Source organism: Octopus bimaculoides, chromosome 4 (assembly GCF_001194135.2).
Source record: "Octopus bimaculoides isolate UCB-OBI-ISO-001 chromosome 4, ASM119413v2, whole genome shotgun sequence".
In the NCBI taxonomy this organism is placed as follows: Eukaryota; Metazoa; Mollusca; class Cephalopoda; order Octopoda; family Octopodidae; genus Octopus; species Octopus bimaculoides.
In genome coordinates this window covers 134,071,521-134,096,156 of record NC_068984.1, presented here as the reverse complement: position 1 = coordinate 134,096,156, position 24,636 = coordinate 134,071,521, and the positions used below count along the sequence as shown (strand labels likewise).

At 35.6% G+C, this 24,636-nt stretch overlaps 2 protein-coding genes across 4 annotated transcripts in view; one reads left to right on the top strand and one right to left on the bottom strand.

The window, feature by feature from the left end:
* LOC106880170 (glutathione hydrolase 1 proenzyme) overlaps positions 1 to 15,021 on the top strand; it is a 49,445-nt gene extending 34,424 nt beyond the window's left edge. For 2 of the 3 annotated variants that reach the window (XM_014930015.2, XM_052967512.1), the window contains exons 7-16: positions 906 to 979; positions 2,217 to 2,404; positions 3,230 to 3,308; positions 3,624 to 3,754; positions 5,560 to 5,657; positions 7,062 to 7,223; positions 8,577 to 8,697; positions 9,188 to 9,314; positions 10,104 to 10,214; positions 11,254 to 13,104. In XM_014930015.2, the coding sequence (XP_014785501.1) occupies positions 906 to 979; positions 2,217 to 2,404; positions 3,230 to 3,308; positions 3,624 to 3,754; positions 5,560 to 5,657; positions 7,062 to 7,223; positions 8,577 to 8,697; positions 9,188 to 9,314; positions 10,104 to 10,214; positions 11,254 to 11,414 (1,252 nt within the window). In that variant the 3' untranslated portion in view covers positions 11,415 to 13,104. Of the gene's footprint in view, positions 1 to 905; positions 980 to 2,216; positions 2,405 to 3,229; positions 3,309 to 3,623; positions 3,755 to 5,559; positions 5,658 to 7,061; positions 7,224 to 8,576; positions 8,698 to 9,187; positions 9,315 to 10,103; positions 10,215 to 11,253; positions 13,105 to 14,013 lie in introns of those variants that run through there. The other variant, XR_008264012.1, reaches the window with a different exon arrangement.
* Positions 14,218 to 24,636, bottom strand: part of LOC106880169 (prolyl endopeptidase) — a 38,965-nt gene continuing 28,546 nt past the window's right edge. The window contains exons 11-20 of the mRNA XM_014930014.2: positions 23,478 to 23,582; positions 22,994 to 23,074; positions 22,164 to 22,277; positions 21,041 to 21,189; positions 20,250 to 20,366; positions 19,575 to 19,670; positions 18,213 to 18,314; positions 16,913 to 17,069; positions 16,496 to 16,564; positions 14,218 to 14,372 (exon numbers count right to left, since the gene is read on the bottom strand). Of these exons, the coding sequence (XP_014785500.1) occupies positions 14,304 to 14,372; positions 16,496 to 16,564; positions 16,913 to 17,069; positions 18,213 to 18,314; positions 19,575 to 19,670; positions 20,250 to 20,366; positions 21,041 to 21,189; positions 22,164 to 22,277; positions 22,994 to 23,074; positions 23,478 to 23,582 (1,059 nt within the window). The 3' untranslated portion in view covers positions 14,218 to 14,303. The remainder of the gene's footprint in view (positions 14,373 to 16,495; positions 16,565 to 16,912; positions 17,070 to 18,212; positions 18,315 to 19,574; positions 19,671 to 20,249; positions 20,367 to 21,040; positions 21,190 to 22,163; positions 22,278 to 22,993; positions 23,075 to 23,477; positions 23,583 to 24,636) is intronic.

Sequence of the window (24,636 nt, the reverse complement as noted above, 5' to 3'; positions counted from 1 at the left end):
ATATATATATATATATATGTATATATATATATATATATAATTTTTCATAGAAAACCATGTAATCATTACCAATATAGCAAGAGATTTCACCGCAAAAAAGTCTAAATTAGACTCCTTAGGGATCGTTCTCCTTGTTTATATATCCAAAGTTTTAAATTTAAATTTAAGAGAGAGATTTGACGCTAATATCCATTATTATTGTAATTTATTCCTATGTCAACATAAATTACAATAATGGATATTAGCGTCAAATCTCTCTCTTAAATCTAAATTTAAAACTTTGGATATATATATATATATCTGAAAGATTAAAATTAATCAAAGGACACACACATAAGTGTGTGTGTATTTGTGTGTGTTTCATTAAATCCATGACTATATTCAACTTTTATCTTTTCCATTTTATATTTTCCATATTTTCTTAATAGCCTTTTACACTTGATTTGGAATTCAAATCCATATCCAGCTTTCCCAAACCTTCACAGTTTTGATATCAAGAACTGAATTGAATATATTTGGTGTTTGTGTTCATCACCATCATCATCATCATCGTTTAACGTCCGCCTTCCATGCTAGCATGGGTTGGACGATTTGACTGAGGACTGGTGAAACCGGATGGCAACACCAGGCTCCAATCTAATTTGGCAGCGTTTCTACAGCTGGATGCCCTTCCTAACGCCAACCACTCAGAGAGTGTAGTATGACTCAGAGAGTTCGTTGTTATATACTGATTGAATTCATCTAGACTTTCCCATTAAAGGTTTATTGGCCATTAGCATTATTCCTCAGCAACCATTTGTGGATTTGTTTGTTGCAGTCAAATTTTAACCTTTAGATTTTGCATTTTCTAAAATGTTGTTTCATATGGTATTATTGAATTATTTTCCATTTTTCTCCCTTTCCAGATTATCTTGGTCCGATCTTGTGATGCCTGCTGTAAAATTAGCTAGACATGGTTTTGTTGCCTCGGAAAGTTTTGGTAAGTCATCATCTTAGATATATCTATAAATGCAATTAAAACATCTGGTTTTTTAACTTTTTTTAGCTTTTTTTTCTTCTTCTTTCATCTAACTTCACTGTTTGGTTGAGTCCTAAAAGACACCTTTTGAATACATTGTCTCCTTACAGTATATCTGGTTAACCTTTTTGAACTTATATCTCTATAATCTGTCTTCATCTGTGAAATCAAAATGTTTTGTTTTTAATCCTTTCATGACTTTATTTCTCGTGAAATATACTGCCTGTGTGTTTCTTTGAATTTTCAAAATAATCAAGAATTTGGATAGATTTAGTCAAGTAACTTTTATATTTATTTCTATATCAAGCTGGTATTAAAGATATGATGGAAAGTTTTAATTTAGATATGAATACATTTTGCATCAGAGAACCGGAAACAATCTCAAACAGATGCAATACACACATACACATACACACACACACACACACATATATATGCCTGAAATATACTAACCAGCACACCTAATTTCCACATCAACAGTGACATTGATCACCTTTACCTAAAACAAAACCTACAAGTCTGCACATATATACACATAGACCGAGTGGCATCCATGTTCTATATATATATATAATTTAAATTTTAATGAGAAGATGCATCAAAATGTTTGGAGAAACAAACATTTAACCTTAACTTAGAAAATCAATACAGAAATTATGGAAATTATGAAAATAGAATTTTTATTTACTAGTTAATCAATTCAGATTTAAAAATCCATAAATTATTATAATATATTTAAAAGGATTCATTTAAATAACTTTTGTACATATGCTAATGAAATGGCATGCATTTAATATTTATTACATAAATGTACAATTAGTCTATTATGAAAACATGTACAATGTTTATATAAGTAAATCCTATTAAATATTATATTAGTGACATGTTACTGGAGACTGGGGCTTTGGTTTCATTTGTGCCATATTTCAAGGAATGTAAAGGAAAACATTGTGAGTGACAGATGTCGGCCATTTTAATAAAAATAAAAAGAAGGTATGCAGAGTGAGCTAAACGAAATTGTTTAACTGTGAATTGAAACCACATAGCAAATACTACTTTCAAAGCATTTACCACCTTTCTACAATGCCAGCATCAGTGGGATTAGTTGAAGAGATAGCCTGAAGAAAATTACTTCAAATTTCTGGCTGCCTTTTTATCATATGAGTAATTAAGCATTTTTTCTCTTTTTGTTTTTCAGTTAAAAATATGGAGATGGTGCAGGATGGAAATGCAGAGTTTCTTGCATCATTTTTTCCAAATGGAAAGATTCCATCAGTGGGAGAAATAATTTACAGGAAAGATCTTGCTAATGCCCTGGAAACCATAGCTAATGAGGGGGCTGATGCCTTCTATAATGGATCCTTGTCCGAGGAAATAGTCAAAGCTGTAAACTATTTTTTTTTTTCTTTTTAATCTTTTGTAAAATACTTTTGGTGCAGAATGATTGTTAAATGAAGCCAATGCCAGCTACTGATTGTCTCTGTTGTAGTTTTTGACTTCGCTTACATCTCTAATAATTTTCAGAAAAGAGCATTCCTCTGTATATCTAAGCTCTCAGAGTTATATAATGTTGTGTGTGTGTGTGTCTGTGTACTTTTGTGTTTGCCTCCACCATTGGAGGTTAGAGCAGCAGACTCGTGGTCATAGGATTGCGGTTTAGATTCCCAGACCGGGCGTTGTGAGTGTTTATTGAGCGAAAACACCTAAAGCTCCACGAGGCTCCAGCAGGGGATGGTGGCAAACCCTGTTGTACTCTTTCACCACAACTTTCTCTCACTCTTACTTCCTGTTTCTGTTGTGCCTGTAATTCAAAGGGTCAGCCTTGTCACACTGTGTTACGCTGAATATCCGAGAACTACGTTAAGGGTACACGTGCCTGTGGAGTGCTCAGCCACTTGCACGTTAATTTCACGAGCAGGCTGTTCTGTTGATCGGATCAACTGGAACCCTCGACATTGTAAGCGATGGAGTGGCAACAAAATAGTATTGCATACTCTGCTGTCCTGACACGAAGTCACATCTCAAACTCATGTTTCACATTCATATTGTTACACTGCCATAGTATTGCATTTCTCTGGTAACACAAACATTAAACCCACAACTTTTAAAATACAACACTGTTTGAAACACTTCTTTGCTACCATAGTATTTTTCACACAGTCAAATATCCCTATTACAAAATACCTTTGCATTTTTATTCATTTATTTCAGACAAAGAAATTTATTTCCTTAGAAGATCTTCGTGAATACAGTGTGATCAAACGTGATACTGTGAGCACAACATATGGCGGTAAGTCGTCTTTTTTGTAAATTGATTTATCTCTTTACAATACGCAAAACTATCATCATTGTCATCGGTTAACATCTCCTGTGACATCACAATTTTTTCTCACACACTGTCTTGCAATCCAAAATACTACACTTCTTTGGAGGAGGAGGAGGAGGAGGACTGTAACATAGAAGGGCCACAAACCAAAGCCATTTAGTTTCTGCCAATCTCTTTTGGAAACTATAATAATACCATCACAATTAGTTTCCTTAATAAACTTATTAATGTAATTTCTCTCTCACTTATATTTGCCTTTCTGTTGTTATTTTCCTTTAGATCATGCTGTCTTATCCATTGCTCCACCATCAGGTGGTGTCGTTCTGCTGTCAATTCTTAACATCTTGAATGGATACCATTTTGGACCTGCAGATCAATACTCAGCCAAGACGTACTTCAAATTAATTGAGGTGAGTAATTTTATGCCAGATATTTATAGGTGCAGGCATGGCTGTGCAATTAAGAAATTTGCTTCCCAACCAGGTGGTCTTAAGTTCAATCCCACTGAACAGCACCATAGACATGTGTTTTCCACTATAGCCCTGAGTTGACCAAAGCTTTGTGAGAGATTTATTAGACAAAAACTGAAAGAAGCCCATTGTGTGGGGGGAGGCGTGATTGTGTTTGTATGTACTCTTGTCCTTGCATCACATGATGGTTGTAAACAAGCATCAACACCAAGCAAGCGATGTTGTTCACTTCCAGTCTCCCATGAGAAACATGTTTGGCCTTGTGGAAACATTACCTTGCTGGAAAACAGTTGATGGTTAATGACAGGAAAAGCACCCAGCCACAAAAAAATCTACCTCAGTAAACTCTGTCTGACCCATGCAATCATTTAAAAGTAGGCATTAAATGTTATATGTATGTATGTATATATATAATGTATGTGGTTGTCCATCTACCAGCAGTAATGTTGTCATTTCTCCTGTCAACAAATCATCTGCTGGCTTTGCAATTTCGAAGTCCTGTGAAATGAGAGATCCTTTCCATGAAAAACAGGTAAGGGCTAGGGCATCCATTTGTGAAACAATGTGTTAATAATATATACTCATGTAACTCCTGTTAACATGGAAAATTGGACACCGCCTAACTTGGTTTCACAAACAAAGATTTACAAAGGAGGCTGTCCTTGTCTGTTGCTGACTTACTGATGCCCAACAAATCCTGTTTAGGAGAAGCAGGCACAACTGCAGAAAACTGCATGGGAAAGTGGGTTCATCAGGGTTAGCAGTAGTAGTGTCCTCGTTTTTTATCCTTTTGCCTTTGTCTGCAAGGATGATCCTGTGGGGCCTTCAGAGAAGGTCATTACCCAGATGCTAGTGAGATGCTAAGCTTTATGGTCAGCAGCAAGAACAGATCACAACTGGTGGTCAGTGTGGCAGGCACCAATAGATTTCTTTAGGGAGTCCTTGAACCTTTTCTTTGCTGCTCCTCTATCATGGTGACCAGAGGAGAGTTCACCATACAGCATGATCTTGAGAAGTCAGCGATCCTTCTTCCTAGTGATGTGTCCTGCCCAGTCTGTTTCTACAGCAGAGTTCCTTCAATGTCGGTGACTTTTGCCTGCTCAAGGACTTTGATGTTAGTCACAAAGTCACTCCAGTGGATGCTTAGGATGGTGCAAAGGCAGCACTCTTGAAATTACTCAAGGAGTTGTAGGTGGTACTAATAGATGACCTAACACACTGAGCCACACATTCTTCGGATGGTTATTGTTCCAAACTCTTGTACTTTCTGCCAAATGCTCTCTGTCAAAAGCATCTCTCTGTCTGCACTTCACAATAGACTGTGGTCCCTAGTGCAAAGGTTCATATACAGTTCTGTAGAACCCCTTGTGCTAGTGTCTGAATTTAACTGAGTTTTTTTGGTGAGGTTTTCTCCACCACTCATTTTATATCTCTCAAAGTTTGCAATGGAGATTGCTGCAGATGAGACAGAAGGTTGCTGTCCTCCTGAGGCAATATGGGTTCACAATATGTACCCTGTGGGCAAATCTCTTCGTCACTTACATCAAATCAGTCTTTGTTCTTATGAATATAAATACAAACAAAAAATATAAACTGTCCAGTGGTATCCCATTGATCTACTTTTACTTATTTGCTTTGTCACTATTTCATCTTTGTCAACAAAACTTATTCCAGTTTAGTGTAACTGTGAGCTTCATACAACAAAGCCATTTCTAAGGAAATGATTTATTATTTTACCATTGTAGGCATTCAAGCATGCATATGCCCAGCGGGGCAGTTTAGGAGACCCGTCTGACAGAGAATTTCGGGAAAAAATTATGAACAGTACAAATTATTTCCTTAGGTGAGTTACTTAAATTTTTTACATATACTCTCTTTTTTTCTACATATTCTCTTTTCATATTCTCTAAACCCTAAAATCGTATGGTTTGTCTATACCCATGCATACAATCTCTCCCGCAAAAAATCACCTTCCTAACACCCACCCCACCCACAACTCATCTTCCTAACACCTACCCCCACCTATGTTCACCATTCACTGCATTACCCCCTCACTCCCATAATTATCTATCTGCTACTCTCCCTTCATACTCTTTCAAACTCACTTACCTGCCTGCTTCCCCTGTCCAATCCTCTGTATTTCTTCTCTTATATTCACCTCCCTGTAACTTGGGGCTATGCCCTGAAACATCTTCACCACAATCTTCTCTCTTTTCCAACTGGGGTACCCATCAATCTCCTCTACAGCAAAACGCCTGTTTCTATCCCTCTGCCATAAAGCCACCTCCTTCAGTTGAAGTGCCTTGTCTTGTGAATCACTTGGTGACCTCACTAATGCTGGTGGCATGTAAAAGACACCTGACACACTCTGAAAAGTGTTTGGCATTAAGAAGACCATCCAACCAATGAAACCCTGCTGAAGCAAACCCTGCTGAAGCTTAGTGCAGTCCTCTTGCTTTCCAGCTCCTGTTAAACAACCCAACCCATGCCAGCATGGAAAACAGGCATTAAATGGTGATGCTTCATATATGCTCCTTTTCCACACTCATTTTTGTACACACTCCCTGTTCAGAATAGGGTTTTTGTGGTATATTTGTTTTTCTAGATGTTTTGAATGACATTTTTCATCGTTGAATTTGTTAATAGTTGGTTTTTCTCTAAATTATATATGTATTATGTATTGGGAAATTTAATTTAGAATTGCTAAATTGAATTTTCCCTGTAAGTTTTGGAATTGTATTCCCTAATATTATTATATATATATATATATATCATTGCTATTATGCAAAAGTGTTGTAAGTCCAAAACGTTGCTTTACCAGAAGCATTCCATTGCAAAACCATTGTACTACACTTTGACAATTTTTGATATCTTGGCATCTGAAGAAGCTGGAGATAGAATAGTTTAACCAAAAAGACTGGCTATTGAATATTGAAAAAATATTGAAAAAAATGCATTTGGATGAATTTGGACATACGACAGTTTAACATAATAGCAACATTATATATATATATATATATATACATATATATGTAAGGTGAGCTGGCAGAAATGCTTAGCAGTATTTCACCTGTTGCTATATTCTGATTTCAAATTCCTCCATGGTTGACTTGCCTTAAGCATAATTTATTTCATTGCACCATGGATTATTTCCGTATTAACAGTGAAGAAATAATCTCCAGTTATCCTCACTACGCCACATATCTTCTCACTAATTCTTATGTAATCTATGTCTAATGTTTCTTAGTCATGAAGCAGCAAAGACAATTCGTGAGAAGATCAACTCTATGAACTACACCTCCGATTATAACATTTCAAGATACTTGCCTAGTTCTGTCTTTCGAGAAGACAAAGGAACGGCCCATGTCTCTGTAATAGACAATGATGAACTCATGGTTTCAGTCACAACGTAAGTTCTTCCTTTCTTCAATCTCAGACAAACTTTCATTTCTGCAATATATGATCATAGCTGGAGTAAAGAAAAATTCGCTTCGACTTATACTGTTGGTGACATTTATTTCCCTTTGTCTTTCTATTAGGTTTTCAGATATTTTCCCCCACCCCCATTTATTATAATCCTTATCTTTCATCAATAATTGAAGGTGATGGGCAATGGTATCTTGAGAGCATCCCATCTTCTGTGCCAAATCCTTCGTGGATTGGTATGGATCTTAAGGGATGAGTTAGTTCAATCAATCCTCATTGAACTCAACAGAGTTCTAGTGTGAAAACTATTTCTGTGCGATTCTTTCGGCAATAGTGCCTTCTCTGTGCACAGCACAAATGTCTCAAGCAGTTTTGGTAGCTTTGAAACCTTAATAGAAAGCAAAGAGAAGCAGATATCAAAAATGCACATTTTGTTGGGGTTTTTTTATACTTTGCATTTCATCATCATATATCTGAAAAGAAGTAAAATTTATTCAAATTTCAAAAATGATTAACAAAAGTTGTAGAAGAAGAATAAAGCTACAACAAAACCCCATCAAACACTATGATAAAAATATTGTTTGTCTTAATTCAAATAATAGTGGAAAGAAATGAATGGATTTATTTGACAACCCAACAGATATATTCATAAGTAAACTTTAACACCTCTAAATAAATAATAAAATAATGATTACCTACAAAAATCTCCTGATATAATCTCCCAGTAGATCAAGATTTCTATTGCGATTTTTACACAAAAAGTCTTACAACTTTTATTTACAATCCTACACTTTTTTATTCAGATATAAACTTTACACCTTGCTGTGTACAAACTCTACAGTATTCAAATTTCTACACCTGAGGGTACAGTTTTACAATATTTTACTGATCGATTCTTTGTGTGTGCACACATATCTATCTATCTATATATATATATATATATATATATATATGTATATAAACATTATGCTCCAGATGTAACCCTTACATCTGTTGTATGCACCACTATATTGCACTCCAGATGTAAATATTTTATCTATTATATACACCACTCTATTGTACTCCAGATATAAACCTCACATATACTATATACATCACTACAATACACTCCAAGTATAAACTATTTTCTAATATATACACCACTAAAGTAGACTTTAGATAGAAATCTTACATCCACCATGTAGAACATTACACTAAACTCCAGATATAAACTTCACAGATACTATACGCTGCACCACACCCAGAGATAAGCCCCACATCCTCTCCATACAGCACTACAACTACACTCTAGATGTTTCCATGTTTTAACTGTACATCAACTATTTTATCTCCACAGTACTATCAACACATGGTTTGGTTCACATCTTCTCACAAAGTCTGGAATACTTCTCAATAATGAAATGGATGATTTCTCCACATCAAAACATTTGAACTTCTTTGATATTCCTCCCAGTCAGGTAACACACAATAGTCTTCTGACTTCTTAACCTCACAGCTATGTCTGTATTATTATATATGTCATCATCATCGTTTAACGTCCGCTTTCCATGCTAGCATGGGTTGGACGATTTGACTGAGGACTGGCAAACCAGATGGCTGCACCAGGTTCCAATCTGATCTGGCAGAGTTTCTACAGCTGGATGCCCTTCCTAACGCCAACCACTCAGAGAGTGTAGTGGGTGCTTTTACGTGCCACCGGCACGAAGGCCAGTCAAGCGGTACTGGCAACGGCCACACTCAAAATGGTGTATTTTACGTGCCACCTGCACAGGAGCCAGTCCAGCAGCACTGGCAACGATCTCGCTCGAATGACTTTACACGTGCCAGGAAGGCCACGCTGGGCACAGGTGCCATCACGATTTCGCTTTCGTACACATTTTTTAATCAATTTGAACAAAGCAATTATTAGATGTTTCCATTGTTCAGGTGTAATTCATTAACTTTCAGGTAAATGACATCAAACCTGGCAAACGGCCTCAGTCGTCAGTAGCTCCTGCAATTGTCCATTCTCTGAGCGCACCATGTGACCTGCGTTTAACAATTGGAGGAACCAACGGTAGTAAAATACCCTCAGGTAAGCCAATGGTGTATTTTATATTTTTCACTTGTTTCAGTCTTTGGACTGTGGCCATTCTGGGGCACTGCCTTGAAATGTTTAGCCAAACAAATCAACTGCAGTATTATTTTTTTTTTTTTTAAATCTGGTACTTATTCTGTTGATCTCTACTGTTGAATTGCTAAGTTACGGGGATGTAAAGAAACCAATACCAGTTGTGATACAAAGACAAACGTACACACACTTACTTTCTTTACTTGTACTTGTTTCAGTCATTTGACTGTGGCCATGCTGGAGCACCGCCTTTATAGTCGAGGAAATCGACCCCAGAGCTTATTCTTTGTAAGCCTAGTACTTATTCTATCGGTCTCTTTGGCCGAACCGCTAAGTTACAGGGATGTTAACACGCCAGCATCTGTTGTATTTGTATAATCTTTTACTGGTTTCAATCATTAGTTTGTGACCACGCTGAGACATTGGAGAATTTTATTTGATTATACTGAGCCTTGTACTTCGTCTGTTACTTGTTTTATTGATCTCTATTTATCAAACAGCTACGTTCATCTACAATCCATATCTTAGCAGATTAAATACATCATGTACACAGGCTTCTGCGTTTAAACATCATTCACGTCTTAAAACTATGGTAGAGGACACCCATCCTAAGTGGCATGTAGTGTTATTAAACCAAGAACTGTGTGATTGTGAAAAGGTCTTAACTGAACAGCTTCACACACACAATATTATGTGAGGATTTCCCCCCCCCCAAAAAAAAATATCTAATATTGTCAATGGTTTACCTTACAGGTATTGCTGAAGTTTTAATCAATATACTGTCGTTTAAAATGGATCTGCAAACTGCAACAACTGTACCTCGACTTCATAATCAGTTATTCACCAATATGACAGAATATGAAAGTAAGTAGTCTACTCTCCTTAACCCTTTAGTTACTGTATTTATTTTGAGATGCTCTCTATTTCATCTGCCGTTACGTTCTGAGTTCTAATTCCGCCGAGGTTTGCCGTTCGTCCTTTCGGGGTCGATAAATTAAGTACCAGTTACGCAATGGAGTCGATGTAATCGACTTTGTCCTTGTTTGTACCCTCTATGTTTAGCCCCTTGTGGGCAATAAAGAAATAAGAAATGTTAGCACACCGGGCGGAATGCCCAGCAGTATTTTGTCTGTCTTTACGTTCTGAGTTCAAATTCCACCGAGGTCAACTTAGTTTATCGACCCTAAAAGGATGAAAAGCAAAGTACCAGTGGCATGCTGAGGTCAATCTAATCAACTGGCTCCCTCCCTGAAAATATCGAGCCTTGTGCCTAGAGTAGACAAGAAAATAGATTCATAGGAAGGCAGCAAGCTGGCAGAAACGTTAGCACGCCGGGCGAAATGCTTAGCAGTATTTCATCTGTCTACGTTCTGAGTTCAAACTCCACCGAGGTCGACTTTGCTTTTCATCTTTTTGGGGTTGATAAATTAAGTACCAGTTGTGTACTGGAGTCGATTTAATCAACTGGCCCCCTCCCCGAAAATATCGGGGCTTGTGCTTTGAGTAGAAAAGAACATAGATTCATAGGGCTGGTTTCCCAGTCCATTGCAGGACGACTCATTTTTGCCAGCTGCTTGGACTGGAACAACATGAAATGAAGTGTTTTGCACTTCACTCAAGAACACAATGCATTGCTCAGCCCAGGAATGCACCTTCACTAGCTGCATAGGTTATGCTATGACGATTAAACAATACAAGGTTCCCTATGAAGGTTATACAATTCTTGGTTCCCCATGAATCAAATAATTTGCTAAGATTTTTAACAAAGTTTGTTTATTTTTCTGCACTGTTTTTTCCCCAAAATTTTATATACCTGAAGGTATCTTTTAATTTACCATAGTTGTCTTTAATAAATTATCTTGGATGTAATAATTCTAAATATCTCTGCTTTATTTCATTATAGCAAATTTCAATGCAACTATCGTTAAGGCTTTATCCAGAATGGGTCAAAATATGGTGAAGCAGAAGAAGCCAATCAATATCGTTCAATTTGTGGCCAAGAATTACTCGGACATTACAGCCATATCGGATCATCGTAAAGGAAACTATTCAACAGTTTATTAAATAACCTCTTCTGGGAGACAAAAATAAAACTGTGACAGGATTCAATATCAGACAATGGAGGAAGATTTTACCAGATGTTTCCACTGAAATATATACTCACACACGTTTATACAAGTATACGGGGACCATGCACATATCTCAATGTATATGTACACACACGTATACAAGACCAAGCATATATCTCAAATATGTACAGAAACACATACATACGCACACAGACAAATTTCTCTCACCTTTGGTTTGGTTCTTTTAAACTATACAAATTGCCATGACAGGTAAAAAATATCATTTTAATAATTGTTATCTTCCTTTCTTTTAATATTTAATGTTTCATAAATTGTTATTATTGCTTATTAGTTATTTTTAAGACGGCACCCACTACACTCTCTGAGTGGTTGGCGTTAGGAAGGGCATCCAGCTGTAGAAACTCTGCCAAATCCAATTGGAGCCTGGTGTAGTCATCTGGTTTCACCAGTCCTCAGTCAAATCGTCCAACCCATGCCAGAATGGAAAGCGGACGTTAAACGACGATGATGATGATTTGGCAGGATTGTTAGCACATCAGGAAAATGCTTTGAGGCAGTTCTTCCAGCCTAATGCCCTGGGTTCAAATGTCACTGACATTAACTTTGTCTTTCAATTCTTTTGCCTCAATGTAACAGAATAAAACCCACCCCACAAAATTTCAGTTCTTGTGCTTCATAAGTAGAAAGTTGTTTATTATTATTATTATTAAGGTGGCATGCTGGCAGAATCGTTAGTAAGCCAAATAAATGGCGTAGTGGCTTTTCTTCTGGCTCTTTACATTCTGAGTTCAAATCCTGCCAAGGGTTTGAACTTTGCCATTTATCCTTTCGGAGTCGATAAAATAAAGTTCCAGTCAAGTACTGGAGTGGATATAATCGACTTGCCCCTCCCCTCAAAATTGCTGGTCTTCTTCCAAAATTAAAAAGAATTATTAGTTTTTGTTATTATAGAAGGGCAGCAATTTGGTGGAATTATTAGCATTTCTTCCCGCTCTTAATGTTCTGAGTTCAAATTCTGCTGAGTTCAACTTTACCTTTCATTCTCTTGGGGGTTAATAAAATAAAGTACCAGTGAAGGGGTCGATATAATCACTTTGACATCTCTCCTCAAAACTGCTGGCCTTGTACCAAAATTCAGAAGAATTTTTACCTTTTATCATTAAGAAAGAACAGAATCATTAGCATGACAAACGAAAACACCTTGTCATGTTCAGAGTTCAAATCCTATTGGGATTTACTTTGCATTTTTTCCCCTACACAGTTCATAAACTAAGTACCAATCTAGTACTAGGATTAATTAAATCAACTATACTCCTTCCTCTAGAGTTAAGGTCTTGTGCAAAGCACCAGACAAAATGGTTTTAAAGAACCTCAGTTTGAATTCAGATTCCACCAAAATCAACTTTGCTCTCTTTGAGCAGTTGATTAGATCAGTTCATTCAAGTAATGGCGTTGATATAATTGCTTGCTTTCTCCATCCAAAATGAACGGCCTGGAGCCTATATGAAAAATTATCAACATATCTTAATGTGAATTGTTTCTATGTCTACTTTTATTCAGATGCTGCTATATATATTATATTATTATTCCCCATCTCACTGGGAACTTGTGTATAAATTTATTTTGAAATATAAAACAGCAATGTTTTTAAATGCAATTTTGAATATTTTTGTATACTTAACACCAAAAAAATGTGGTCATTTTTGTCATACAATTATTTCTCATAAGAATAATTTTACAGGACTTGTGAATCAATTGGGATGGAAGAATAAACCCCTACAAAGTGGTGCTCCAGCATGGCTGCAGTCCAATGACTGAAACCAGTAAAAGAAAAGACATAACAAAAAAAATGTAAGAATCCCTCGTTATCAACAAATTTCTTTCCTTCTCTCACCATCTGTCTGTCTGCCTCTCTTCATGTTTGTTTGTTTATCATTTTCTTATACAGTATCTGGTTTTTATCTCATCTTTCTCTGGAGAGAAAATTCTTTTTAAACTTAAGAGAAACTTTTTAATCTCCAGAGAAAGAGATGAGATAAAAACCAGATACTGTATAAGAAAACGATAAACAAACAAACAAACATGAAGAGAGAGACAGATGGTGAGAGACAGATGGTGAGAGAAGGAAAAAAAATTGCTGTTGATAATGAGAGATTCAGGTAGAAAACATGGAGAATGATAGCATCAATTTACTCTTACTTGTTTCAGCCATTTGACTGTGGCCATGCTGGAGCACCGCCTTTAGTCGAGCAAATCGACCCCAGGACTTATTCTTTGTAAGCCTAGTACTTATTCTATCAGTCTCTTTTGCCGAACCGCTAAGTGACGGGGACAAACACACCAGCATCGGTTGTCAAGCAATGTTAGGGGGACAAACACAGACACACAAACACATATATACGACAGGCTTCTTTCAGTTTCCATCTACCAAATCAATGAATAGAATATATTTGTCAACACATACATGCTTGGCTTGTTACTATGGAAACAGGCATGAATATGTCTATGGCTTACGATTGGTTAAAATTACTCAAAATTTTCAAACTTTAAAGCTATTAACTCTTTATTTATAGATTTATGGCAAAAATGAATTTCAAGGCATTGATTACCATATATGACATCGATTGAAGGGATGGAAAATTGGTAGCCAAACATAAAAGATCCAGATCTTCTACTAATAGCCTCAGACAGACCAAAACCTTGCAAGTGGTGAGTGGATTTGGTAGACAGAAACTGAAAGAAGCCTGTCGTGTGTGTGTGGAAAGAAAACTCAAACATTTTGATGACAGAAAGACAACTTTTATTATCAAATTGTTTGAATTATGATTCAGTTGATTACCAAAGCAAGAAGTGATTAGAATAATCAATGGTCGAACCAATCAAGTCCCAGACTCTTCACAATAAAACAGTACATATCTGTTTGTTCTTGAATCTGAAAAATTAAAACAAAAATTTAGCTAAATGGCTGGCTTCAAACTGGAATTGAACTCACTTCAATTCAATACAAATATAACAAAGTTTACATATTCCACTTATATTTTCAAATTTAATAGGTTAAACAAGATGCTAGAACAACCGAGTAAATTAATAAGCGATCAAGTGACTGGTAGTCTGTTTTTTCTTTTTAAGTTGGTGTTGCTGATCATCAAGTCATTTGCATAATAGAACCCCAAATATGCAGGGCCAAAGAATAGAAAGGGTCAACAGTTCCTATCCCATCATGAGTGTTACATTGTGTGCATGACAAACTTTCCACTCCTAATGACTTGTTGCAATGAGTTACTGTGCATACACGTTTCATTATTTTAATTGATAGTTGTTGAAGTATCATGCTGCTTTTAAGATTTTAAATGTTGAAAAATATTGATGAGCCTCTGTATTTTACTAGGGGGGGGGGGTTAATACTAGTACATTATGCTATGAATTCAGCCCCCCATACAATCATCAACAAAAGTAAGTACACAACACTCATTTCTTCCAGCATGTGGTAAAATTGCAGTGTTTTTGCTATCCATCTCCTCATTTCTTGTGTAATCTGTTTAGGTTCAATACAATAGCATTTTCATGCAGATTTACAAGCATTATTATTTTGTAAATATGTACATATTTTGTTAACTGATTGCTTTAGTGATTGTAGACACCATTGTTAATTTTCTACTTTCTTTTCTCCCAGTAGCTTTTTTTATTTTTCTTTGGCCCTGAGGATGTGGTAATTCATTGAGCATTAATATCTATATGAGTAATTGGATATGTGCAAGAACCCTCTGCCTTCAGGCAAACATTTGCATAAGCAATTCATCATTTAACGTCCACTTTTCATGGTGGCAACGGGTTAGACTGGAACTAGTAAGCCAGAGGGCTGCACCAGGCTGCTTGTGATTTGGCATGGTTTCTCCAGCTGGACGCCCTTACCAACACAAACCACTCAGAGTGTAATCACTGGTGCCATTCACATGACACTAGCCACGACTACAATTCCACAGGTGCCATTTACATGATGCTGACAACAGCCACAACTATGATTTCATTTAGCTTGAGTTTTATTAAGTACAGCATATCACCTTCTTTATAAATGCTGAAAGCTGTCTCCCCACTTACTCTTCCCTTCAACTCCACAACCTTAAAAAAGCCAAAATGTAGATATGATTAAAGATAGGTCTAATAAGATTGTTGGAATGCATGTAAATGTTGCAAGAGGTATGATGGAAGGGAGCCTCAGCAAGATTTTTCATAACTGAGGAACAAAGATATAAATTCTCTTAGGTAGGCAATAATGATGGTTGAGAGGTGTTGATATACTTTGGCAGAGAAATGGCTAGATGAGTGATCAAAGTAGTCAGAGAGTGTGATAGGATATTTAAGTATAGACTAGTCTTGGGAAACAACAGTAACATTTATCTCTATATATATTCCTCAAATGGGACTGACAGATGAAGAAAAGAACTAATTTTTTGAAGCCTTTTTGCAGATTAACGCAATGGCAATGATCTCTTAGAGGCTGGGCAACAACCTAATGGATTCGTGAAAGCTGTGGCTTTAGCTCAAAAATAATGAGGAAAAAACAAGAGATCTTGGGGTTTTGTGATGCAAATGACTTGATGATCAACAACTTATACAGAAAACTACCAGTCCCCTGATCATCTATCAATCTGGTGGACATACAAGGCAAATTGACTATATTTTCATTAAAAACAAGACCGATACTTTTGAATACAAAGTCCTTCTTATGTTGTATAATCACAGATTGTAAACTCAGAGTAGAATGGTCCATCTTCCACCACTTAGAAGATACCAATTTCAGCAATGACACTGCCCTTCTCTCCCAGCATAACACTGATATGGACAAGAAAGTCACAGCAATGAGTGTAACATCCATGAAAGTTGGCCACAAGATCAACATTAAGAAGGCAAAAAGCATGAGAGTGCACGCAACCAGTGGTTGTCAGCATCAGTTTAGAGAAGAGGAAACTGAAGATGTCAGTCATTTCACAGAGATAGGAAATAATAAAGAAAGAGCGCTTGGCATCACTCATAAAATAACAGAAAATAACTTACAATCATGGCAGTTGGTTTCCCTCTTCCATGTCCAGCTTTGGTGTCTATTTTGATAAGTAATGGATTTGACTGCAAAACACAAAGCATTTTTAAAATCATAAAGTTGCTGATATTTGCCTTCTTCACAAATACCACTTTTAGTTTCCTTTTTTGTATATAAAATTAGCCAGTAAGATACAATCCAAGAATTGGAGTAAATATTTAAATTTGGGGAGAGGAGATAAAGTGGAAAATGAGTAATAGAAGGGAAATAAGACACTGTAATTAAAGTAGAAAAATAAATATATGCACGAGAGAGAGAGAGAGAGAGAGAGAGAGAAGTGTGGGGGGGAAAAGAGAAACAAACAAACAGATGGACGGATGAATAGGAGGAGAGATAGAACAGACAGGTAAAAAAAAGTAAAATGAAATTCTCACCTGTTTCTTTATTCCTGTCATAGTATGCTGGAGTTCAGCAATAAACTTAAGGGAATGAAGTGGTACAACACGGTCGTCATGATCAGCTGTCAACAGGAGGGTTGAGGGATACTGAATATCATCTTTAGGGACCCTAATATTATGGAGTGGTGAGTACCTGAACAATTAAAATACAACAACATTTAACAAATTAATAAATGTGACAATTTATTAACAGATGACAATTTTAAATGATTCTCAATTTTCTTATCAGGTGATAAGGACAAGTTATATATTACTGGTATTTATTTTAATAATAAACTCAGAAAGACAATGTTGTCTCCAGGTCACATCGAACTCAAAACAATGAAATTGGAAGTATCTAACACAAAAGATAAAATTAATGCAATTGTTAGTAAACTAGTAAAGAGACAAGGAATATTAGTTTTTTTTAAATATCGATACCCTTAGACAGGCTAGGTGATAACTTGTTGGGTTGCTCTTAAAAACTTATCCTACACACTGTTTCATTTAACATTTGTTGTTTTTGTTCCTTTTCTTCGTTTGGGTTTAGTGTTTCCAGCTGTATGCACCTCCTAAATATGCAAATGAACTTTATATTCATTCAGAAATTAACACCATTCCAGTGTGTTGTACCTATAAGGTTATTTTCTATATATATTTATATATATATATGAGAAAGGGTTTTGTATGATCGTGTATAGAGGAATATATTATTTAAAAGAGTTCCAACTCTGTTTTTTATGTTTTATTTATATTCTTATAAAATTAATGTGGGATATAGAATATGGAATATATAATATAATATAAATAGTAAAATGAAATGAAGTACTGAATGTCTTATTGAATATATGAAATATTGAGTATTAAATATATAAGGACTAGAATACTTTCTTGCCTCATGGCATTCATCAGATGTACTATATATATATGCATCCCATCCATGCCAGCATGGAAGGCAGACATTAAATGATTATAGAGAGAGAGAGAGAGAGAGAGAGAGACTGGCCAGTTGATCAATGAAATAGATACAATACACTTTAACTACTAATTCACCCCCAACACATGCAAGGTCAGCTATGCATAGGAAAACAAGCAGAATGGGTTCCCTGGCCAAGAGTGGTATTTCTGTGGTGTAAGTTGTTATGGCTTACACTTGAGTGGTTTCAGGGACAACAAAGCAAGGATCACTTAACACTTCAGATGTAGTAACATTTTGGATTCAGACTTTAGGTCAGTAATCCAACACATTAAAGTTAAGATGTATGTAACATATACAACATTAATTTTGATGTCTTACTTTTTAAGAAATTCAAACTGTTCTGAAATATCAGAACATCCAAAATCAGTGGTCCATGCATGGCCAATGGTGAATTTATGGAACCGAAACATATCCATTACACTGAAAATGGAAAATGGAAAAAAAAGAAAATATTAGAAATTTTTTTATAGTGAATTAAAAATAATTTCAATATCCATTCACTAAATCAAAATTTACAAAGCAATTGATAACCGATCATATTGTTCCATCTATACCTTTCATTTGGATAGAGAATAAATATTTGTACAGTAATTCATTCATGGCTAATAATACAAAGAGGTTATGCTTCATTGATGAGGTCTGAATAAGACCAAAAATGTTTGAAGTTATCTTCCAACTAGGGTTTCTTGAAAAATAAGAAAATGAAAAGAAAAAAAAACATTAACTAATATTGCTTTTTCCTCTCACCACATTTATTTCCAGTTAACTTTTAACATATATTAACACAAACTTAACTATTGCTTTTGATAATTTTTAACCCTTTGCCAAGACCCCATGGTGGGGAGGTAAGCTCCATAACCACTCAGCTGCAACTGACCATGATGATGATCATGTGTAAGACTGGTAAAGGTTAACAGGAAGTTCTTAAATTCAGAGATTAGTCATATGTCAGAACATACAGAAGGGAAAGTGGTTCCACAATGAACACTCACTGGAATGAAAAGCTAGGCTTTATAAGCTATCAAAAGAGAATGACCATCATCTGCACATTTATTTACAGAGATGAATTAACATCTCACAATATGCAATTGCTTTTCTTTTGTCTCTATTTGCCTGAAAAAAGCAGAGGTGCCACACACTAGTTGTATGGTTGGTAGGAGAAGCATTTTATTATAAATACCAACAATTTGTGAAAATACCTAAATTCATAGCAAGTTCTAATCTCTGATGACATAGAAAAATTATCATCATCATTATCATGTTAACATCCATTATTCCAATGCTTGCATCAGATGGATGGAATTTGTTGAGGTGGAAATTCTAGTCAGTTGCTCTTCCTGTTCACCAACCCTCACCTGTTACCAGATAAGGTAATATATTATTTCCTCATGACCAGAAATATTTTCATGGAAGACTGGAAACAAAGGACATTCCTTGCATATTGAGGACATGTGCTACTATCACAAGATGTCAAGGCAAGGAGGCAGTAACATACACATGCACATATATACAGAAACACAACAGGCTTCTTTCAGTTTCCATCTACCATATTCATCCACAGGGCTATGAGCGGCTTAAGACTGTAATAGAAGACCCATGGCCAGGGTACCATGCAGTGGGATTGCTTGAAAGATGCAAAATATTGAGGTGATATAAATGTATAAAATGATTAAAACTTACCCCACTTGAGCAAGAGCAACTCCATACAGCTCTGGACGCTGGTTTATGCAGGCTGCAACAAGTAGTCCGCCATTTGATTGACCATGGATGACAAGTCTGCAAAATAAACATTTAAAATGCTAATATTTAAAAACTGCTTATAACAAGGTATTCAAATTTTGGCACAAGGCCAGCAAGTTCGGGGAAGGGCACAAGTCCATTACTTCAACCTCAGTGTTCTGCTAGTATTTATTTTATCGACTGCAAAAGGATGAAAGGCAAAGTCGATCATGGCCGAATTTAAAGCCAGACAAAATGCTGCTAAGCATTTTGCCCAGCATGCTAACAATTCTGCCAGCTCACTGCCTCGTTTATAACAAGATTGTAATTTACTGCAAAGCAATATTTGAAACATCTTTGGTTTGTCATACACATTTGATATTTGCAATTTCTCCTTTATATTCCAGAATTACAAAACAGTTCTTTCTGATTCCAATCTGCCTGAAACTAATTGGTAGTAGAGTTTTAAGGTAGTTTGTATTACAATTGTATCCATGTAACAACTTATAGTGGTATCTTAAGGTACTGAGGTATTGATTGAATATATCCAGGTAACAACTTGTAATAGTTAGTGGATGTGATTAATATAGCCAGGTCACAAACAGTAATAATTGTGTAATGAATAACTGTACTTACTTTTTGGGGCAGGTGTACTTTTGATTAATGAGATATTCAGCAGCAGCATGGAAATCATCAAAGACGTTTTGTTTTTTGGCATGGGTGCCACTCTTGTGCCATTTTTCACCATACTCCCTAATAACACAAAAAAACAGAAAATTTGTGACAAACATATGATGGTATTTAAGCCATCAAATGGCGCTTTACAATTACATAAATATTCAGCAGTTTCAATCTAAACAACTGATATGTTGTGGCCTCACAATAGATAATTATTCATTTACTTCCTCAGACATAATTTGATTCACAATCAAGTTGATTGTGAATCAAATTATAATATCTGAAGAAGTGACTGAACTTTAAATGTATTGCATAAAATTGCAGAATTTTTGCATGTGATAGAAATAAATGGGGTAAGTTCACTGACACATATGTAACATTGATTTGACTTCTCTTTTCCTTAAAATTATTGTAATTCACTATGTGAGGATTATCACATACCAATTTAATATATGGGAGAATTTACGAAAAAAACAACAGACGAAGACAGGTGGTGTAAACAACAAATGGATGTATTAGTTTAACGCTCGGGAATAGAGAAAGTCTTTGACGTTTCAAGCCTACGCTCTTCAACTGAAAGGAACACAGAAAGAAATAAGGAGAGAAAGGAGAAAAAATATAAATGTAGTGGTCAGCGATCTATCATGGCGAATGTCTTGGATTGACAGAGTGTTTTCTTAATAACTGATCAAAGTATAACTAATCATTTGGTAGGAGTAAAGAAGATAGTACCAACTGCTGCTACTTACCCACCACCTCGAATATTGGCTAGAGCATACACTCCATCTAAATCCTTGAGAAAAACCAATCTTGAAACACTGAATGTTGGTTTCATTGAGATGTCAAAACCTCCATAGCCATACAAAAATGTTGGGGTGTTACCATTACGGACCAAACCCTGAAATGTGACAGAAAACAATTAGACAATGGTTAACGAGCTTCACAATTGCATCAATAATGTCCGGCAATTTAAACTTTTAATTATTTCAAATTTTGGAACAAGTCCAGTAATTTCAGAGGAAGGGGTCAAGCTGATTAACCAGAGCTGAAAGAAATGTTGCTAGGCATTTTGTCCAAGTGCAATAGCAATTCCGCCAGGTAACCATCTTAATCAAAACTTGAACATTAATGAAGCATTAGATTGATACAAGGTTAATAATTTGAAGAAGAGTGAGATTGACATAATGCAGATGAGTAGAGAGAAGGTAAGAGATAGAGAGATGAAAGGGTATTGAGGAAGTGAAGGGACAGTAGGGAGGAAGTGAGTGAAAAAGAGGCAAGAGAATGTCACAAATGCAGGGAGAAAGAGGTGAACGAGGAAAGGGTGCCACAGCTTCCATCATTCTTTATTTGTCTTCCATCTCCTCCAGATTGTAATTAAGACTTTCTATGTTGATAAGTTAAAAACAGAAGTTCCAGCCTCTTAAAATGGAGTGAGAGTAATTGCCTAAAAATATATCGATTCCATATCTTCTACGGTAAGATATTTTGGTAAAATTTATAATAAATCCATATATTAACTCTCTGAGGTCATCGTTTTCAATGACTTTAACACACACACAAGTCTGATCTCAAAATCATCCTTATAATAGAAGACACATGATAGATCTTACTGTAAGAAGTAAACAGAAGATCTTATAATGAGAAGCATGCAGAACATGATATTGTAGAAAACACACACAGATGTTATAGAAAACATACAAGATTTTTTTTTATAAATGACACAATAATAAAGGATAGGTTTTTGTAATAGAAGACCTTCAATAAATCTTACCAAGAGACCTGGTAGATCTTATTGAAGACTACATGTAATAGATTTACAGAAAGTGAAAAACAAAACGAGGAAAACACCTAAATAGTAAAACATCTTACTTTTTTATGAACCAGAAACATTGGAATCTGGGTTCCATCTTTGCTTGGATAAAACACTTGTTGAACTTCAAACTGGCTGAAGTCAAAATTATTCACTTTAATTGTCCGGAATACCTGTTGAGCACAAAAATAAATTTTTAATTAAGAGATTTATAACAAATAGTTTCTCAAAATTCATACAACATAAAATGGATTTTTAACAGTTTTATTTTTATCAGATATTCTAATGAACCTCCATTTGTAAAGCTTCAACAGATCCAATGACATCCCCAGCACTAATCAGCATCTAAAAAGACATTATCTAACTGCAAAAGTTACCTCCCTTTATATTAGAACTAGACAACAAAAGCTATTATCAAAAATACAACTTTATGCTCTCTTCATCATCGTTTAACGTCTTCCTCCCATGCTGGCATGGGTTGGACTGTTTGACAGAAGCCTGCACCAGGCTTCTGCGTCTGTTCTGACAGGGTTTTTACGGCTGGATGCCTTTCCTAACACCAACCACTCTGTAGAGTGGACCGAGTGCTTTTTACGTGGGACAAGCACAGGTGAGAACAGTTTGGCATGGTTTTTACAGCTGAATGCTCTTCCAAATGCCAACTGCTTTACAGATTTTCTTGGCACCAAAACATTCAATACCAAATGGATTTCTTTACTAAATCAGTAAGGCCAAATGGGCTGTGCCTAAACATTCCTAACCAAAAGCACTGCCCTTTCCTTCTCTAAGTCAAAAATACTTATTCAGTCACTGGACAGAAATATCCAATGACAAAACCTCAGAGAAGCGAAAAGTTTCACAGTTTATCTCCACCATGTGAATTACTTACCTCAGGAGTTGGTTTTTCGACTGTCATATCCACACGGTAGATAATGCCAGGAGTCAGGAAAGACATGAAGTGGATAAAAATCTACAAAGAGAAACAAAAGATATTAATGTACATACTGAAAAATTTAACTAAATAACTAAAGTACTGAAAATGGATAACATATCTATATGTTAATATTAACACATCTATATGTTAATATTAACACATCTATGTGTTAATATTAACACATCTATGTGTTAATATTAACACATCTATATGTTAATATATTAACAGTTAATATATTAGATTAACATAACTAAATTATATAAAAAATGTGAAAGAATACTTCATACATATGTATTATATAAAACATATCTTAAATGTATTTAAGTTATTTTGTCGTATATAAAACATGACGGAATAGCTTAAATGTTTTTAAAATATATTCCAGTTGAATTTTAAGGAATACAATCAAAAATCTGTAAATTAATTAAATGAAACTCACCTCTTCACTTTTCTTTCTTCCTGAACAACCAATTATGGTGCCAATGTCTAAAGGTATCTCAGCTTCCAGTAATCCAGTTTCCAGACGATGTACATACAGCTTATTCTAGAAAAATAAATCATCGTTGATTAATGAATGAGCAAAATGTGATTTACAGCATCAAATAATCAAGAAAAAAAAGCTTGAAATCTTAAAGGTTTAGTCCCCTAAACTTCAAAAGATGCCAATCAAATCATATAAATTATACAATGGAGTAAAACTAACCTGGTTCTTTTATGGCAGAACCAAATCTTTGCTCCTGTTTCTATATCATTAAATAGCTACAGTGTTTGTTTTCTTTCTTAAATCAGTTAAATAAAACATTGTTTTATCTGGTTACTACAAGTTGTTGAAGAAAAGAAATTAATACTTCAACAGACATTAGTTAGTCTCCAGCTGTAAAACAGAGCCTCAATAACATATGTCTAACACATGCAGGCATGGAAAAACATGTAAAAATGAATGAATGGATGAAATTAATATGCAGCAGCAGTAGCAACATTGGTTAATGCCTGTTTTTCCATATTGGTTTGGGGTGGAAAGTTCAACATGAACCAGTGAGCAGGAGGACTGCACTGAGCTCCAATGTCTGTTTTGGCATAGTTTCTACAGCCAAATGCCCTTCCTAACACCAACCACTATACAGAGTGTAGAATGTGTATTTTCCATGCAACAGACACTAATTAGATCAACAAGTAACTGGCAAGTCAAGACTCCCCCAACTGAGAAGTGGGTATTTGTCCTTGGGTAGCAACTGTTATTTCTTTTTGCTTATCCCTAGAAAGTATGAAAAATGGCTAATATTTCCTTCAAACTTGTGCTTTTGTTACATTCATTCAAACCCCAAAGAATCCCCCTCATCACATGCTCCTCCACTACTCCTGCTCATTTTCAGAGATGCACATATTGTCAGCCACTAAGGGACATGCTCTCAAGTGGTTATGGTCAAGCAGGTGATAAGCAAATCTGTGGTATTGAGCAGAATATTTGCTATAACGATATTTCGGCTTCAGCAACTCAGCAATGAATCTGTCTGAAATGTAATCGAAATTCAACTCAGAAGATAAAGACGGACAAAATGTGTGTGTGTGTGTGTGTGTGTGTGTGTGTGTGTGTGTGT